A 19,705-nucleotide genomic window follows, 5' to 3' on the forward strand; every position below is an offset into this window, starting at 1 on the left:
GGCTTCTTGCACACGACCGTATGTATTTTGCCGTCTGCAAAAAACAGATCCGCAAAAAATACATCTGTGTGCATTCCGTATTTTGCGGAACGGAACATCTGGCCCCTAATAGAACAGTACTATCCTTGTCTGTAATATGTAATTTTTTGTGGAACGATAATACGGACATACAGTAACAGTCCATTCCTATAAAGGCTGCAGAACATTTTATTTTTTTCGTTTTTATTGTATTTTTGCAATTTCATCACAGTGACATCCATGGGTGACATGTTTAGTGAGCAGGTTTATAGAAACTCCAGCCTCGGTGACTCCTCACGCCTCCTTCCTATGAATTCTCATACATTCATACTGGATTTCCACAGGATTAATCAGCACCTCTTATTTCACCCCACCACCACTTTCTAGATGCTCATCATCTCGGTAACAGTGTGGTCTTCTTTTTATGCAGAAAATACAATAGGCTACCTCGGCCCCTATTGAGAAACATGCATGGTGGTGATTAATCCGCCCCTGCCAAAAAGGGGGTTGTATAACATTAACCCTTGTCAAAGAGGCAGCTGTACAGTGATCCATTCCAACTGCCTACTGCCATGCATCCAATGGGGACAGTTCTGCTCTGTAAATTTAACAGTTTAGTTCCCTGGCGTAAGACAGGAAAATAGTGAAGTTTGTTCAAGGGTTCTGAACTTCTTCTTTCTTGCAGAGGACTTCCGCCCATAATGTAATATTGGTCATAAACCAGAAGTTAGAACAGTAGCCACAGTTTGGGAATGGTGTTACCAAATACTGACATTGCTTCATTTGGTTGCAGCAGCAAGTGCCGGCCGTCTCTTTTCAACCAGCGGCTGAGAAATAGTTGTTTCTTGTATAATTACTGTATGAAGTGTAATACAAAGCAGAGCAATCCTTTGCAATGGAGACAGGGAAACTATCTTAGGCTACTATTACATTAGCGTTTTCAATTCCGCTATAGAGTACCGTCATAGGATCTCAATAGCGGAAGAAAACGCTTCAGTTTTGTCCCCATTCATTGTCAATGGGAACTAAACTGAACTGAACGAAACGGAGTCACCACAATGCATTCTGTTCCATTTGGTTGCGTCCCCATCGCGGACAGATTAACGCAGCGTTTTTCTGTCCGCGATGTGGTGCGAGCAAGACGGATCTGTCCTGGCACACAATGTAAGTCAATGGGGACGAATCTATTTTCTCTGAAACAATAGAAATTGAATCCGTCCCCCATTGACTTTCAGTGGTGTTCATGACGGATCCGTCTTGACTATAGAAGACATAATACAACCGGATCCGTTCATAATGAATGGATACGGTTATATTACAGTAAAGGAAGTGTTTTTTGCAGATCCATGACGGATCTGCAAAAAACGCTAATGTGAAAGTAGCCTAAGTTGCCTATAACAACCAATCAAATTCCACCTTTCAGAGCCCCTTTGGAATATGAAAGGTGAAGTCTGATTGGTTGCTATGGGCAACTAAGCCAGTTTCCCTTTACACCAGTTTCGATAAATCTCGCCCAACATATGTGGACCTTTTGTTAATGTGGTACTGGGCCCACTACCAAAACAGCTGAGATGCAGAGGGTCCCTCTGTCGATTTCAACCTACATCTTTGCGGCCACTAGTACTGAAACTAGATAGATAGATAGATAGGTAGATACGTAGATTGGTATAAGAGTGATAGATATATAGATAGATATAGATAGATAGATAGATAGATAGATAGATAATATATAGATACAGAATAGATGGGTAGATAGATAGATAGGTAGGTAGATTGGTATAAGAGTGATAGATAGATAACATTTAAATCCTGGAAAGTAATAATTTAACATAACCAATCATGATACATATATTACATTATACTTAAGACCACAGCTTCTCATTTTTTCTCTTAGGTCCTCATTTACCCGAAGGTTATGGTTCAAAGTCCATGCCAACACTAATCTGCGTCAGCACTTTCTTATAGCAATACACTAATATTAGCAACACATAAATGACTAAAAGAGACATATGAAGATATCAGAATAAAACGTAGAGCTGTATTACACTGATGTGCCGTACTGTAATCACTAGGAAACATCTGTACGGAGTGTCTGCTTCAGCAAAATGCAGAGATGAATGAGACTGCGCTCATCAGACCAGAGAACAGAGTTTCATAAGAAATGGTATAGCGTCTTCATTCGCTGACTGATCGCTGAAGAGCGCTCATGCCTATGTAGATTATACATATTATTAATGTGCCCACATAGGCTGCAGAGCTGTACAGAGAACGCCATGAAATATAAACAGTGTAAGCATGAGGACGGAAAGCTGCTGCAAGGAATGGCTTCACCTGTATCAGGGTATGTGTACCATGCCCTATAAAAGCTGAAACAGTGATTGTGCCTCTTCAATACCCGTGTGCCAATCAGGGCTGCATGAAAATATGTCATCTTAGGCTACTTTCACACTTGCGGCAGAGTGATCCGGCAAAACGTATGCCAACTGTTTGCATTTTAAGACTGATCAGGACCCTGATCCGTCTCACAAATGCAATGCAAGAATGGGTCCGTCATACGGACAAACTGATCCGTTTAGATTTTTTTTCTTCACATTTTTACCAGTCTGCACATGCGCAGACCAGAAGGACGGATCCGGCATTCCGGTATTTTGAATGCCGGATCCGGCACTAATACATTCCTATGGAAAAAAATGCCGGATCCGGCATTCAGGCAAGTCTTCAGTTTTTTGGGCTGGAGATAAAACCGCAGCATGCTGCGGTATTATCTCCTTCCTGATCAGTCAAAACAACAGAACTGAAGACATCCTGATGCATCCTGAACGGATTACTCTCCATTCAGAATGCATTGGGATATGCCTGATCAGTTCTTTTCCGGTATAGAGCCACTAGGACGGAACTCAGCGCAAGTGAAAGTACCCTTAGGTCCCTTTCACACGAGCGAGTTTTCCGTGCGGGTGCAATGCGTGACGTGAACGCATAGCACCCGCACTGAATCCTGACCCATTCTTTTCAATGGGTCTGTGTACATGAGCGTTGTTTTTCACGCATCAGTTCTGCGTTGCGTAAAAATCGCAGCATGTTCTATATTCTGCGTTTTTCACGCAGCCCTGGCCCCATAGAAGTGAATGGGGCTGCGTGAAAAACGCATTGCATCCACAAGCAAGTGCGGATGCCATGCGTTTTTAACTGATGGTTGCTAAGAGATGTTGTTTGTAAACATTCAGTTTTTTATCACGCGCGTGAAAAACTCATCAAAACGCATTGCACCCGCGCGGAAAAAACTGAACAACTAAACGCAATCGCAGACAAAACTGACTTGTTTTAGTGCCAAAATCGCAGCATCCGGATCAAATCCGTCACGCCCTTAAAGTTGCCCCATAAAAAATATTCTACAGTTTTCAAACCAGAAACTGGATCTGAGTACTTTTATCATTGGATGTAATTAAGAAGCTGGCTTGGTCACTGAATTATTTAATAAAATGTATCTGTAAAGTGCCATCTGCTGTTTGTTCTTTTCCTTATGTCTCTGTCTACCTGAGACGGATGCACATATTACATTCTATCCTTCAATTGCCACTAGCCCTATCTTCTGTTTGAAGCTGTGAGTTAGGCCTCATGCACACAGCCGTTGTTTGGGTCCCATTTTGGCGGCTCGGATGCGGACCCATTCACTTCAATGGGGCCGCAAAAGATGCGGACAGCACTCCGTTGCTCTGTTCCACGGCCCCACAAAAACAATATAACATGTCCTATTCTTGTCCGCAAAACGAACAAGAATAGGCAGTTATATTAATGGCCGCCCATTTCCGTTCCGCAAATTGTGGAAGGCACGGCACGGTCGTGTGCATGTAGCCTTACAGGAAGAGAGCTACAGTAGAAAGCCCATGGCCCCCTGAGCTGTGAAAGGGGCACCGGTGCAGCAGCTGTAATAGGGAGAACTGCAGCAGAAGGGACATGCCCCAAAAAATTTGATAGACGGAGAGTTGTAGCAGAAAGGACGTGCCCCTGAGCTGTGAAAGGGGCAGAGGTGTAGCAGCTGTAATAGGGAGAACTGCAGCAGAAGGGACATGCCCCCAAAAATGTGATAGATGGAGAGTTTGAGCAGAAAGGACGTGCCCCCTGAGTTGCCAACTTGAAATGAATCTAGCAGAACAATTGCAGCAATTAATGGGGAGATCTCTAGTTCTGGTTCTAGCTTTGTTATAAAAATATTGTCATGTACTATATGATTTGTATTTTTTACATTAATCACGTGATAACCCCACTGACAGGAACCCTCTCCTATCTGGAGAACATATGAGGCAGCCACTGCGTCCATGTGGAGCCGTACATGGGGCTCTCTCCTTATTTAAGTCCACAGCTTATATCTGATCATAAGCCATATTTTAAGAACATTTTTAACGTAAAAAAAAAAAAAGATTTTGCTTATTCCCTAAACAATTTGAGTCAAACTGGTACATTACGGGGTTTCCTAGTACTAAGTAAACTAAAGAAATCCTCAAAATCACAGCTGATCGGTGGGGGTGCCGAGTGGTAGACCCCCACCGATCTGATACTGATGTCCTTTATTGAGGTTAGGTCATCAATATTGAAGTCCTAGAAGGCCCTTTAACACTTACTTATGTCCATTCTCTACACATAACTGTACTATAATATAGTGGGACTGTTTGTGAACCTCCATTGAGAGAAAGCTGCCAGTCTTAAAAAAAAAACCTGTAACTTCAGTAAATGTAAGACTTTTGCCAAATAATATTGCTCTTCATCTGCTCCCAATGGAAATACATGGAAGCCACGAGCTGCCAATGCATCCCTTTCAAGTGTGCTCATGTGTCACGGCAGTGCGCTTGAACTCACCCCACGGTTAGCATGTTCATTACAGACTTCTGAGACTAATCCTGATGGGAACAAATGGCTCTACAACCCTGCTCTGGGCATTTTCGTGTCCAATCTGCTAAATAGACTATCTTTAAGGAGTAGTAATGGAGTCTTCTGCAAATCACTCAGCACCAACAAGAAGCGTGATCTCAGATTACTGTGCTAGACACTTGCACTTCAAGTGCAACGCAATACTCGATGGTGCACAGAGGACACCGCCTGCATATCTGCATATATTGCTGGTAGAGTCACGGCTCAGTAATGATGGATTTGTATTTATAGCACTACCTACCTGCAAAGTGATCTTATAAACTAAGGCTACTTTCACATCTGCTGGATCCGGCATGGGCTCATCGGGTATATAATACGACCGTCTGCATCTGTTCAGAACAGATCCAGTTGTATTATATCTCAAATGAACAAGACGGTTCCGTCACTAAATTTATTGTAAGTCAATAGGTTGCCGGTCCAGTTTTTTTTCAGATCTGTCTTGATCATTATCCCAGGACGCACTCAGAAACGCTGCTTGCAGCGCTTTTGTGTGCGTCATGGGAACGCAATGAAATGGAACGGAATGTATTCTGGTGCATATGACGGATCTCAATACCGGAAAGGAAAATGCTGATGTAAAAGTAGCCTAAATAATGTTTTGAGAAATAGTTTATATTATTAATAATAATAATAATAATATAATATGTATATATTGACATATCTAGATAATATCTATATAAACATCACATTCTGATGTTAGATCCTGATGATTATACAGAGATGAGCGGCCCTCACTCTCTCATTGAAAAGATGTTCTTCAGGATCTGTGTCCCAACTGCTGTGAAACAGTATAAAACACCATTTTATAGCAATCAATCTTAGGCTACTTTCACACATTTGCGTTTTTTCCTGATCCGGTAGGGTTCAACAAAAACGCTTTTGTTTCTGATAACACAACCTTTATGAGCGGACCCAGTTGTATTATTTTTAAAATAGCCATGACGGATCTGTCTTGAACATCATTGAAAGTCAACGGGGGACGGATCAGTTTTCTATTGTGTCCAAGAAAAGGAATCCAGTCCAATTGACTTGCATTGTGGGTCATGCCAGATCAGTTTTGCTTTGCATCCCATGCCGCAAAGAAAACCACAGCAAGCTGCGATTTGCTCTCCAATATGGGAACGCAACCAAACGGAACGGAATGCATTTTGGAGCATTCCGTTCTGTTCAGTTATGTTTTGTCCCCATTGACAATGAATAGGGACAAAACGGAAGCGTTTTTCTCCGATATTGAGATCCTATGACGGATAAACGCAAGTATGAAAGTAGCCTTAGAGAGGAAGCTCTGCCCTAATCTTCAGCATCTGAGTACCGTATGTGTGTATTATAAAGTATAATAGTCATGATTGTATATCATAAGAATATTAGGAATCAACTTAGAGCACTGTGTCCTGAATACATACACCCAGCATGTAGCCTAGGACTCAATAGGGATGTGCCCCAGCATAAAGGGTGAGTACAAAATCATTGAGGTCCAACCCCCTGGGAATGCCATGCCACCTATGAATAAAGCGGCAGGTTGCACATGTCTGCTGCCACTCCATTCATTCTCTATGCAAGTGTCCAAGATGAGCACTGTACTTGGCTATCTCCAGTAGTCTTATAATCAATGAGGATCCTAGTGGTCCGCCATCCCACATATAAGATACTTATTCCCTATCCTTGGCACAAACCCTCTACATATAGTCATAGAAAGGCTGGCGAGACCTTTGGGGGGCAATCATTTTTTATCACTGCATTATAGTAATTTGGGGATAAAAATCAATTTTTTACTTGGTCTTCATTAAAAATGTTTCCTCCGCAGCTTTTACCTTGAGTGCAGGCTACTACTTCTTAGTGAATCCATCAGAGAGCTGCTCTGACAGTTCCATCTCTGAACTCCTGACCAACCATAAACACTCGTTCTAGCTAAATTCTTAGGGTACTTTCACACTAGCGTTAGTGTGATCCAGCAGGCAGTTCCGTTGCCTGAACTGCCTGCCTGATCAGGCAAACTGTATGCAAACGCATGTCATTTTTTCTGACTGATCAGGCATTTTTCAGACTGATCAGGATCCTGATCAGTCAGAAAAATGCATTGCAATACTGGATCTGTTTTTTTAGGCTACTTTCACACTAGCGTTGTTTTAATCCGGCGTTCAATTCCGACACTGGAACTGCCCGCCGGATCCGGAAAAACGTGTGAAAACGGATTACATTTGAATCCTGATCAGGCTTTCGATCACAATGGAAAAATGCATTGGAAAAAACGGATCCGCCATTTATGGACTTTAACTTTTTTTTCACATTTTTCGGGTTTAACATGCAAAAGCCGGATCCGTTTTGACTGAACACACGGGGCCGGATCCGGCGTTAATGCAAGTCAATGGGAAAAAAGCCTGATCAGGCGTTCAGTCAAAGTGTTCAGGCTTTTTGGCCGGAGGTAAAAATACTGCATGCTACGTTTTTCTGAAAAGCCTGATCAGTCAAAAAGACTGAACAGAAGACATCCTGATGCATCCTGAAGGACTGACTCTCCATTCAGAATGCATTAGGATAAAACTGATCAGTTCTTTTCCGGATTTGAGCCCCTAGGACGGAACTCAGCGCCGGAAAAGAAAAACGCTAGTGTGAAAGTACCCTTACATTTCCATTTTTAAAGGTCTGTGCATGCGCAGACCGGAAGGACAGACCCGGCATTGCGGTATTTTGAATGCCGGATCCAGCACTAATACATTCCTATGGAAAAATAAATGCCAGCAATCAGGCAAGTCTTCAGTTTTTTTGGCCGGAGATAAAACCGTAGCATGCTGCGGTATTAGGCTACTTTCACACTTGCGGCAGTTTGATCCGGCAGGCAGTTCCGTCGTCGGAACTGCCCGCCGGATCCGCCGATTTTGATGTGACTGAAAGCATTTGTGAGACGGATCCGGATTCGTCTCACAAATGCATTGCAAGAACGGATCCGTCTCTCAGCTTGTCATGCAGACAGACGGATGCGTCTTGTATTTTTTTTTCACATTTTTTTTTTACCGGTCTGCGCATGCGCAGGCCGGCACGACGGATCCGGCATTACGGTATTTTGAATGACGGATCCGGCACTAATACATTCCTATGGAAAAAATTGCCGGATCCGGCATTCAGGCCAGTCTTCAGTATTTTTTGCCGGAGATAAAACCATAGCATGCTGCGGTTTTATCTTTTGCCTGATCAGTCAAAATGACTGAACTGAAGACATCCTGATGCATCCTAAACGGATTACTCTCTATTCAGAATGCATGGGGATAAAACTGATCAGTTCTTTTCTGGTATTGAGCCCCTAGGACGGAACTCTATGCCGGAAAAGAAAAACGCTAGTGTGAAAGTACCCTAAGAAGTTTGATAACAATTTAGCTAGAACGAGTTGAGCTGTTAGGAAAGTACAGAAGGGTCTCTGATGGATGCACCGTGAAGGGGAGAAGCAACAGCCTGCAGATACTCAGTGAAAGCTGTGGGGGGGAAAACTGTGACATTCTTTTTTTGCAAAAGACCAATTGAAAAAATGAGGTTTATCCCAAAATAAGTAAAATGCAATAAAAAAAAAAAAGTGTTAGGTATATGCTCATCATTTAACAGTACATTATTCTGCAGATACATTAAAAGAACTTTGTAATAATCAAACTTTAGGGATGATAAATGAAAAAAATGTAATAAATACCATTGGAAAAATCATTTGGAAATTTGGAAGACATGAAGGAAAAGTTTATTTATCTGTCTATCTAGCTATCTATAAGATGTCACAAACTATGTTGTCTTAATATGTACCTAATATCTATCTACCTACAGGATATTACGCTCTATATCTCACATCTGTCTATCCATTCATCTAATATCTATCTATCTATCTAATATCTATCTATCTATCTATCTACATTAAAAAAAGGGGAAGGCAGCACTCCAAAAATTATGAAGAAAATGGGTGGTTTATTAACCCATGTGACAGCAACATTTCAGCTCTCTCTATAGCGCCTTTGTCAAGCCAAAGACCCCGCAGACAGAGCTGAAACATTGCTGTCACATGGGTTAATAAACCACCCATTTTCTTCACGATTTTTGGAGTGCTGCCTTCCCCCTTTTTTCAATGTATTCAGCAAGACCTCGGTCGCCGGTCTTTTGAAGAAATTTGCACTTCTATTGCTGTCTGTGTGCTGCTCTTTACTTTTTTTTGTTTTATCTATCCATTTATTTATCTATCTATCTTACATCTTATCTATCATCTAAATAAGTACCTGATAACAACTTACAGGATGTAACAATCTCATCTATCTACAGGTGAAACTCGAAAAATTTGAATATCGTGCAAAGTTCATTTATTTCAGTAATGCAACTAAAAAAGGTGAAACTAATATATGAGAGAGACTCATTACATGCAAAGTGAGATATTTCAAGCCTTTATTTTGTATAATTTGGATGATTATGGCTTACAGCTTATGAAACCCCAAAGTCACAATCTCAGGTCCCCTTTGCTCAGGGGGTATGGATTATTAGCTGACTAGAGGGTGACACTGAGCCTAGAATATTGAAGCTTTTCACAAAATTCTAATTTTAAGCTGCATTACTGAAATAAATGGACTTTTGCACGATATTGTAATTTTTCTAGTTTCACCTGTATATATTATCTATCTATCTATCTATCTATCTATCGATCGGATGTCACTATTTGTCATCTAAACATCTACCTACATGATGTTACAATCTACCTTCTATCTATGTATTATCTCTATCATACAATCACTGTATCCAACATCTATCTTATATCCATTATATCTAGATAATATCTATGTATGCATTTCAAACAACCGTTAGACACGTAAGGCTAGCTTCACATCTGTGGCAGAGGTTCCAACAGGAGCTCCCATGGCAACGCTCTATTTTTTTGGGGGGCCGGCAGAATACTGGAATCCCAACCAGATACCTGACGGACCCCTTTATAGTCAATGGGATCTGTACCGTATCTGGCTGTTCCTATACCAGAACACAAAAACTGAATTTTGCTGGAGATACCGTAAATTGTGAACCTCAACCATACACAAACCATGGGGTCACTTCACTAGATCTTTACTAGAACCTTCCCGGCAATAAACTGTCAGAACTCTTTAGGTAATAGACTAGGAACTGGTGAAGGCACAAATGATACAAATTTAAAGGGGGTGCACTTAGGAATGAGTCCAGACATTACCAGACAATTAGAGCACATTGTGCAGCACTTACGCTTCTCTATTAGCCGGCACTGGGAGCGCAATTGGCTTCCCATAGTGACACGGTTATCATGAAGCTTAATTAATAAGAATGGAGGCATCAGAGATCACACCACAAATGACACAAATCCAGAATTAACCCTTAAAGTAATACAGACCAGTGTAATGCTTTCCACTGAAGAAACACAAGAAATGTGACCTGGGCATAAAAAGTCTCCCAGAAATTCCCAGCACGTGACAACTATTTCTTGCCGTAAACTTTTGCGCACTTTACGGTGCTGCAGAATGTTTTACACCTATGTGGCACGATGACTTAGAAAGTTTGGACACCTAGGAGAGACAATACGCCAAAAGTCTCAAGCTGCCATCATGTCCTGGGCACAAGTATAGGAGCCATATTTAAAGACTGTACAGTGTGAAAATGGAAAATTGTTTGTAATTCAGCGCCAGGCTGTATGCCAGCAGAGGGCACATGGTAAAGTGATCAAAGATGAGGCAAGTGAATAATAATTGGCGTAAGAGGTAACAGCAGAACATCACAAAATGTCAGAAGTCATTGGCACACCCAGTACATAGGAGGGTGCCCATAGAGATCACATGAACTCTCAGTGCCAAGTGCTGAATATGACAGCCTGGCAGGGAACAGATGGGCACGGGGTGGTGCCACTTACCTGGGTGCAACATACTTTGGAAATAAAAGATGACCAGGACGAAAGATCCTAAGCAAGTGACCAGCACCATCCTGCAGATGCGGTTCATCCTCATCACCTCCATGAGCGCCTGCTTCATAGCGATGCCCTGCCTGCGCCTCGCCTCCGGTAGGGTGTGGATGTCGCCCCGAGGGATTGCTGGAAGGGTACCTGGGGGTACTGGATGGGTATTTACATATGAAAGGCTGCGGGCACTAGCTGCTACAGGCGACCCCGCTCAGACATGGGCTGGCAGTATAGGCAGATGCTCCTGCATCACTGGATCAGTCCCGTGCGCTGCGGTGCCTGGTGCTCCGGGGGTGCCCGGGATGTCTGCATGAAGATAACGAGAGCAGCTGCCAGGCAGTCTGTACACCGGCCGGGGCTGCTCTGACAGCGACGAATGGATGAGGCGAGCCTGACGCCGGGCACCACATCTGGCTCCTCCTTCTTTTGTTTGCTGCTCGTCAAATCTAGCTTCAGCACCGCCACCTGCTGTCCGGTAGGTGTAACTACACGTCAGTATTCAGTCTGCGCTCAGTGGGCACAGCAGTCATCCAGCAACTGGCAACAACATGACATTTGAAATCTGAAGCATCCTTTTAAGGCTAATTTCACACTAGCGTTGTTTAAATCCGGCGTTCAATTCCGACACCGGAACTGCCCGCCGGATCCGGAAAAACGTGTGAAAATGGATTACATTTGAATCCTGATCAGGATTTTGATCACAATGTAAAAATGCAATGGAAAAAACGGATCCGCCATTTATGGACTTTAACTTTTTTTCACATTTTTCTGGTTTAACATGCAAAAGCCGGATCCGGTTTGACTGAACACACAGCGCCGGATCCGGCGTTAATGCAAGTCAATGGGAAAAAGGCCTGATCCGGCGTTCAGTCAAAGTGTTCAGGATTTTTGGCCGGAGGTAACAATACAACATGCTATGGTTTTCTGAAAAGCCTGATCAGTCAAAAAGACTGAACTGAAGACATCCTGATGCATCCTAAACGGATTGCTCTCCATTCAGAATGCATTAGGATAACACTGATCAGTTCTTTTCCGGATTTGAGCCCCTAGGACGGAACTCAGCGCCGGAAAAGAAAAACGCTAGTGTGAAAGTACCCTTAATCTTTACTGAGTCTTTTATAAAGCACAGACCTTTCCAGCGCAGCTTGCCATGTCTCCAGAATATTGGCTTTCACTCTCTCTGCTTTTATGCACTAGTGACTAGTCTATCAGATTTGCCAGCCCCCTTTTCCCCTAGAACAGTCTTACCAGGCTGTCCTGGAGATCTCCGCTGTGGCACTAGGGTGCGTTGCGGCAGACTCATCAGCTCCTTGGCAGCTGTGAACCTCACCACCATCTCCATCAACTGGTCAGCATTATTTGGATCCCCAGGGTTCACCCACTGGGCAGGGACCTTAAGTACCGATCCATAAAATTCTTATTATCTAGTGTCTTGTTTCTGCTAGAGCTATCTGCCAGACTCTAGTAGCCTCCTTCTTTGATGTGACATGGCTTTAACCACCTTCTCCATCATAACCATGCACACTTTAACCACCTCAACCCCCCTAGCTTAAACCCCCTTAATGACCAGACCACTTTTTACACTTCTGCACTACGCTACTTTCACTGTTTATTGCTCGGTCATGCAACTTACCACCCAAATGGATTTTACCTCCTTTTCTTCTCACTCTCTTCATTTGGTGGTATTTCTCTGCTGCTGACATTTTTACTTTTTTTGTTATTAATCAAAATTTACCTTTTGCAAAAAAATGAAATTTTTCACTTTCAGTTGTAAATTATATATAAATTTTTCTCTTAATTTATTGTTCTACATGTCTTTGATAAAAAAAATGTTTGGGTAAAAAAGAAATGGTTTGGGTAAAAGTTATAGCGTTTACAAACTATGGTACAAAAATGTGAATCTTCAATCTTTCATGGACTCAATATGCCCCTCAGCGAATACCTTGGGGTGTCTTATTTCCGAAATGGGGTCACATGTGGGGTATTTATACTGCTTGGCATTTTAGGGGCCCTAAAGCGTGAGAAGAAGCCTAGAATATAAATGTCTAAAAAAATTTACGCATTTGGATTCCGTGAGGGGTATGGTGAGTTCATGTGAGATTTTATTTTTTGACACAAGTTAGTGGAATATGAGACTTTGTAAGAAAAAAAATAAAATAAAAAATAAAGAAAAATTCCGCTATCTTGTGCCAAAAAAATGTCTAAATGAAGCCTTACAGGGGGGTGATCAATGACAGGGGGGTGATCAGGGAGTCTATATGGGGTGATCACCCCCCTGTAAGGCTCCATTCAGACGTCCGTATGTGTTTTGCAGATCCGCGGTGTCTGTGTTTGCGGATCCACAGATTCGGATCCGCAAAACACATACGGACGTCTGAATGGAGCCTTACAGGGGGGTGATCAATGACAGGGGGGTGATCAGGGAATCTATATGGGGTGATCACCCCCCTGTCATTGATCACCCCCCCTGTAAGGCTCCATTCAGACGTCCGTATGTGTTTTGCGGATCCGATCCATGGATCCGTAAAACACATACGGACGTCTGAATGGAGCCTTACAGGGGGGTGATCAATGACAGGGGGGTGATCAATGACAGCAGGGTGATCAGGGAGTCTATATGGGGTGATCAGGGGTTGATAAGGGGTTAATAAGTGACAGGGGGGGTGTAGTGTAGTGTGGTGATTGGTGCTACTTATTAATGAGCTGCCTGTGTCCTCTGGTGGTCGACCCAAGCAAAAGGGACCACCAGAGGACCAGGTAGCAGGTATATTAGACACTGTTATCAAAACAGCGTCTAATATACCTGTTAAGGGTTAAAAAAATCGCATCTACAGCCTGCCAGCGAACGATCGCCGCTGGCAAGCTATAGATCCACTCGCTTACCTTCCGATCCTGTGAATGCGCACGCCTGTGTGCGCACGTTCACAGGAAGTCTCGCGTCTCGCGAAATGACGCATAGATGCGTCACTCTGCCTGAGACAGCTGCCTCCGGTTAGGAAGGATGCAATATGGGGAGCTGTTCCTTTACATTTTCCTTAGGTCACTTTTTGGTTTCAGTTTTTTGTGCCCGCATCCTACACCATTAGGTAGTGGGATGGACATCTCATGGAGTAGATGGTAGACAGTTTTATTATCAGGTCAAAATAACAGAAACTGAAACGAGCAAAAGAAAACCTAATACTATCTGCCACTAACTAAACATGAATTGCTCCTAGCTGACACGGCGCAGGCCTAGTACCTGGTACCACATACATAGGTCCATGTTCTCCTAGATTCACAGCACCGGCAGCCCCAGTAAGGAAGAGTAAGGACTGGAGTTGGAGTAGTGAGGGGCGGGCCCTGGCAGATGACTAGGGGAGGGGGGGGGGGGGGGGGGGTTGGCGCAGGCCTAGTACCTGCCACCAAATACATAGGTCCATATTCTCCTAGATTCACAGCACCGACTACTTTCCCCAAGTTGCTCCATCTAAGAGGCTCATACTTCCCTTGTAGAGCTCACTCAGGCAGTGGCGTAAATATAGGGGATGCAGGGGTCGCAGTTGCGACCGTTCCCGGCCGCCTGCAGACCCCTGGCCCTGCCCCTTGCAGCTGCGCGTGCGCTAAGTAGTTCAGATCCATCCGAAGGAATCTCTCTTCTTGCGGGCTGGAGCGAGCACGGCGTCGGCGTCAATCCCACGAGACATGTGAACTCCTGCGGCAGGTCTCGCAGGAACAGGATCCCTCAGCACTGACTGGAGTAGTGAGGGCCCTGGCTGATGGGATTGGGGTCTTTGGGCCCTGGGCTGATGCTGATCTGAGGGGTCTTTGGGCTGATGATTGATCTGGTGGCTGATGAGCGGGTCTTTGGGCTGATCTGAGGTCTGATGGGCATGGGGGATGACTGGGGGCGGTCTTTGGGCTGATGATTGATCTGGTGGCTGAGTTGAGGGGTCTGATGGGGGTCTTTGGGCTTATCTGAGGTCTGATGGGCATGGGTGATGACTGGGGGGTCTTTGGGCTGATGATCTGGTGGCTGAGTTGGGGGGTTTGATGGGGTCTTTAGGCTGATCTGAGGTCTGATGGGCATGGGGGCTGAGTGGGGGACTTTGGGCTGATCTGAGGTCTGATGGGGGCTGACTGGGCGTCTTTGGGCTGATCTGGGGGCTGACTGGGTGTCTGATGGGGGTCTTTGGGCTGATCTGAGGTCTGATGGGGGCTGACTGGGGGTCTGATGGGGGTAGGAAACTAAGATGTCTGTCTGTCTGTCAAACTCTGCAGAGATGAGAGATGTCTCAAAGAAATCATCATGGTGGTCAGGTCTAAATGGAGAAGATGAAGAAAGAGAACATCTACTGTACTTCAAAGGAGACGTCACTGGATGTAAGAGGTATGGGCGCTATATATAGGTAGGGCTGTGCGTGGGTGTGGCTTGAGGGTGGGCGACTGGGCGGGGACACAGGGGCCCCATAATCTCCTATTGCCCAGGGAAGTGCCCCTCCCGAGACCAGGCTCTGAATCCGCCACTGGGGGGCGGCAGCGGGGGGGGCCCATGGATCAGTTTCACACAGGGGCCCCATGGATTGTGTGTACGCCACTGCACCCAGGTGACTCCTAATGAGCCAGCACAGAACAATGAGTAGAGTTGGGAGCCTGCCCCCAACCCCAGCAATCCAGGCCTGATAACCAGGTTTTGACCAACACCTAATCCAGAGAAGTATCTCTGCCTCTTTTATATTAACTCCATGATTGCTTCAGAAGTCTAGAAGAAATGTAGACCCCCTCTTTATAATTTCGTCTGTCACACCCTAAATATAGATCTCAGATTAGACATCCCCAAAATACAGACCCCAGTGCCAGATAAGGGTCCAGAAGGAGGCACCGTACGTTACCTCTAGTACTAGAGAGAGAATCCTGATGAGTGTGTACTGTAAATGACCTCTTGCAAAAAAAAAAGATGAGGTTTGGTGAAACTTAAGCCTCATTCACACATCCGTGTCCGTGCTCAAATCCGTGAGTGGGTGATCAGTCATGAATCCGTGAAGCTGTCCGTGAAGGATCCATGTGTGGTCCATGTTACAGTTTTTTTTCTGTCCGTGTGTCCGTGTGCCATCCGTGTTTCTCTGACCCTGCACAGCTGAAAAATAATTTTCAAAAGCAGCTCTTTCTAATGATTCGTGAAACATGGATGCATCACGGACCCATAGACTGTAATGGGCGTGATGGACAAAATAGAGCATGCATCCGTGCTCAAAACACAGAGCCACGGACCGTGCTAAAACACTGATGTGTGAATATAGACACTATTAGCAATAGAGACGTGTGCTGCCCATGAGGAACACGTACAGCACATGTCTGTGGAAAAGTGACGTGTGAATGAGGCTTAAATTGTACATTATCTCCGGTAATAGAAAGGCATCCAGAGGAAGAAGAAGAGTATTGTTAAAAGGTCCCTACAGTCTGGCAGTATCAGTATGCCATTATGAAGGGATATGCTAGTTTGACGAGGGGAATTGCAACACATGCTTGCCATTTACACATTTCCAGAGGGAATAACTGAAATATGGCACAATGTAGTAGTCTAAGAAACGATGTTCCAGAACTGATATTTCATGGGCAATGCAAGCATTTTCAAAACAGTTTCCTTTTATATGGGCATTGCCTAGCCACAAAGAGTGGCGCCTGTTTAAAGAGCTTTTTACACTGCCTGATGAAAATTGTATGGGAATGAATGAGATAATTTCATCCCCATAGACCTTGCATATTATCAGCCGAACATTCCCTCTTTAGATAAGGGAGATGGGCTGCTAACGACAATCATTTTTAGACCAGCTTAAAAGATACTATGACCCATCAAATGAGAGTTTGCTTAATTATCAGCTGATTGGTGCCAAGTTTACCAGGCCAATGATCAGAGATTGATCAATTATTGGCCAGTGTAAAAAGGCCTTTATGATGCAACACCACAGTGTGACTTGAATGCAGCAAAGCCATACCTACCCATGGCAACCTATGCCACTTTAGCTATTGGCTGCTGTGGGTGCATGGCCACCTAATTGTGGGGGTCACACACTTAAAGTATATTTTCTTCTATAATCAGTTACCTATTATGTGCTATTGGAGTATCACACATTTGTATTCATCAGAGGCCAGACCATTGGACATTTGTTTAATAAAGCAAAATGATACACAAAAACCTTTTTAATAATACATATAGATGTTCCACAGACTTTTTTGTCTGGCATCACTGTTGTTTTTTTTTTTATCAGACAGCACTGTTTTTCCTCTTCTCTCTTACAGGACTATCGATTGGGTGTTGTTGAAGCGTTCACTATGCCTAGGTTTGCATCATGTGTCTATTTAACAGACTTTGAAAAGGGCTGAATAGTGGAGCTTCAAGAAGCTGGATTGTCCATTGGTCAAATCTTGGATGAGAAGCTTCTGTAGTGCATTGGTGTCAATGACGGTGGTCAGAGACAAATATATACCGTATTTTTCACCCTATAAGACGCACTTTTTCCCCCCCAAAATTGGGGGGGAAAGGCAGTGCGTCTTATGTGGCGAATACTTGAGTTTGTATACCGCCGACCGCATGCTGCGCAGCGCGGTGGCGGGTGTATTAGTAGGCATGGATGAGGGAGGAGGGGCCGGCATCCAGCTCTGTAACTACAGCGGGCCCGGTGCAGTCACTGTATTCTGCTACACCGGGCCCGCTCACTGTAGGAATCCTAACTGCAGGCAATGCTAACAGTCTTTTATGCAGCCTGTACTTACGATACTAACTTTCCGGCAGGCAGCGGGCAGGAGGCTGAACTGGCGGGCGGGCGCTTACAACGTAACTCACTATGTCACGCGCCGGCTCCGCCCACTTTATGAATGAAGAAGGGAGAGCCGGCGCGTGACATAGTGAGTTACGTTGTAAGCGCCCGCCAGTTCAGCCTCCTGCCCGCTGCCTGCCGGAAAGTTAGTATCGTAAGTACAGACTGCATAAAAGACTGTTAGCATTGCCTGCAGTTAGGATTCCTACAGTGAGCGGGCCCGGTGTAGCAGAATACAGTGACTGCACCGGGCCCGCTGTAGTTACAGAGCTGGATGCCGGCCCCTCAACCCTATTGGGGGTCATTCTATGGATGGCGCTGTTATGGGGGTCTGTGGATGACACATAGCGTAAAATGCTATTTATGTGTCATCAACAGATCCCCCATAACAGTGCCATCCACAGTCCCCCATAACAGTGCCATCCACAGTGCCCCCCATAACAGTGCCATCCACAGTCCCCAATAACAGTGCCATCCACAGATCCCCATAACCGTGCCATCCACAGATCCCCATAACCTTTGCCATCCACAGATTCCCCATAACGTGCCATCCACAGATCCCCATAACAGTGCCATCCACGGACCCCCCATAACAGTGCCATCCACGGACCCCCCATAACAGTGCCATCCACAGATCCCCATAACCGTGCCATCCACAGACCCCCATAACAATGCCATCCACCAACCCCCCCATAACAGTGCCATCCCCAAATCCCACATAACACCATTAGGCACACCTTTTGGTTCAAATTTTTTTATTTATTTTTTTCCTCCTTAAAAACCTAGGTGCGTCTTATGGGCCGGTGGGTCTTATAGGGCGAAAAATACGGTACCATAATTGCTGTATAAGAACTTCTGTATCTCAATGGACAGCCATGGTATCACAACTTTCTTCTGCAGTGACACCCCCCCCCAACCATAAGAAGCAGGACTGCATTCTCGCACGTCGTTGACCTCTCATCATCACCAACATTGCCTGCACTTGTGCCACAAGAGAGCCCCTTGAAAGCAGGTTCTGCCTTGGAACGAATGATGGCCACATCAGAGTTCAGAGGAGGACTAGAGAGTGCCTACTGCCATCATGCATAATGCAGTGTAGCTGGCCAGCTAAGACCTGTCCTAGGTTGCTAATGTATAAAATGGTATGGGCGTTTCATTGACGACATGTTGTGCGTTTGGCAGGGGGTGGGTGGAGGATTTAACCCTTTTTGTGGAGCCCTTAAATAGTTGCACTCCACACATCCAGCTAAAGCACACTTGTGACCCCCTCTCTATAGTCTTTTTGGACTTTCGACTTATGTCGGGAGGTGATGAAGTTAGTGTCACCACTTGTACTTTCCGGAAAGATACGTCCGGAAATACTACCCTCCTTGCCTCCTCCTGCTATCGTCAACAATATTCCTAAGGGAGAATTGATTAGAGCAAAAGGGAATTGTTCCACTCCTGAACTGTACAACAGAGAAGTTTCTGTGATTACACAGAGACTTTTGAATAGAGGTTATTCACAGCATAGTATAACACAAAGTAAACAAACAGTGGATCATTTAAATAGATAGGTTTTACTTTTTCCTGAAGATCAAGATATACAGGCCTGTTATAAGGAAAAAAAAAAGAAAAAGAAAAGCAGTAAAAATAGAAATAAATTTAAAAATGACAGTAATTCAAAAAACAACAAACCTGTGACCTTTGTAACAGACTACAGCAGGGAGTATCACCAGATATGCAAAATAATAAGAAAACATATCCCTGTATTCAATTTTGATCGGGATTGGGGGGCAGTGGTAAATGCAGGTGTGAGATGTGTGTCAAAAAAAGGCACCAACGATTGGCAGCAAATTGAGCCCCAGTTTGTTTAATGATCAGTACAGTAATACACCCACATGGCTGCGGTTCAAAGGCAATTTCAAATGTGGCAGCAAAAAATGTATTTGCTGCCGCTATATGCGGATAGGTAATAACAGCAAACAAGAATATATATACTATGAAACAGTATATCAATTGTAATACTGAATATGTAGTATATATAATTACATGC

At 44.3% G+C, this 19,705-nt stretch overlaps 1 protein-coding gene across 2 annotated transcripts in view; it reads right to left on the reverse strand.

Moving 5' to 3' along the window:
- The window catches only part of CHST11 (carbohydrate sulfotransferase 11), a 195,329-nt gene extending 184,089 nt beyond the window's left edge, over positions 1-11,240 (reverse strand). The window contains exon 1 of one of the 2 annotated variants that reach the window (XM_044277280.1): positions 10,847-11,240. In XM_044277280.1, coding sequence (XP_044133215.1) covers positions 10,847-10,949 — 103 coding nt within the window. In that variant the 5' untranslated portion in view covers positions 10,950-11,240. Of the gene's footprint in view, positions 1-10,831 lie in introns of both variants that reach the window. The other variant, XM_044277278.1, reaches the window with a different exon arrangement.
- Between the last annotated feature and the right edge of the window lie 8,465 nt (positions 11,241-19,705).

The sequence above is a fragment of the Bufo gargarizans genome, chromosome 2, assembly GCF_014858855.1.
Source record: "Bufo gargarizans isolate SCDJY-AF-19 chromosome 2, ASM1485885v1, whole genome shotgun sequence".
NCBI classification, from domain to species: Eukaryota; Metazoa; Chordata; class Amphibia; order Anura; family Bufonidae; genus Bufo; species Bufo gargarizans.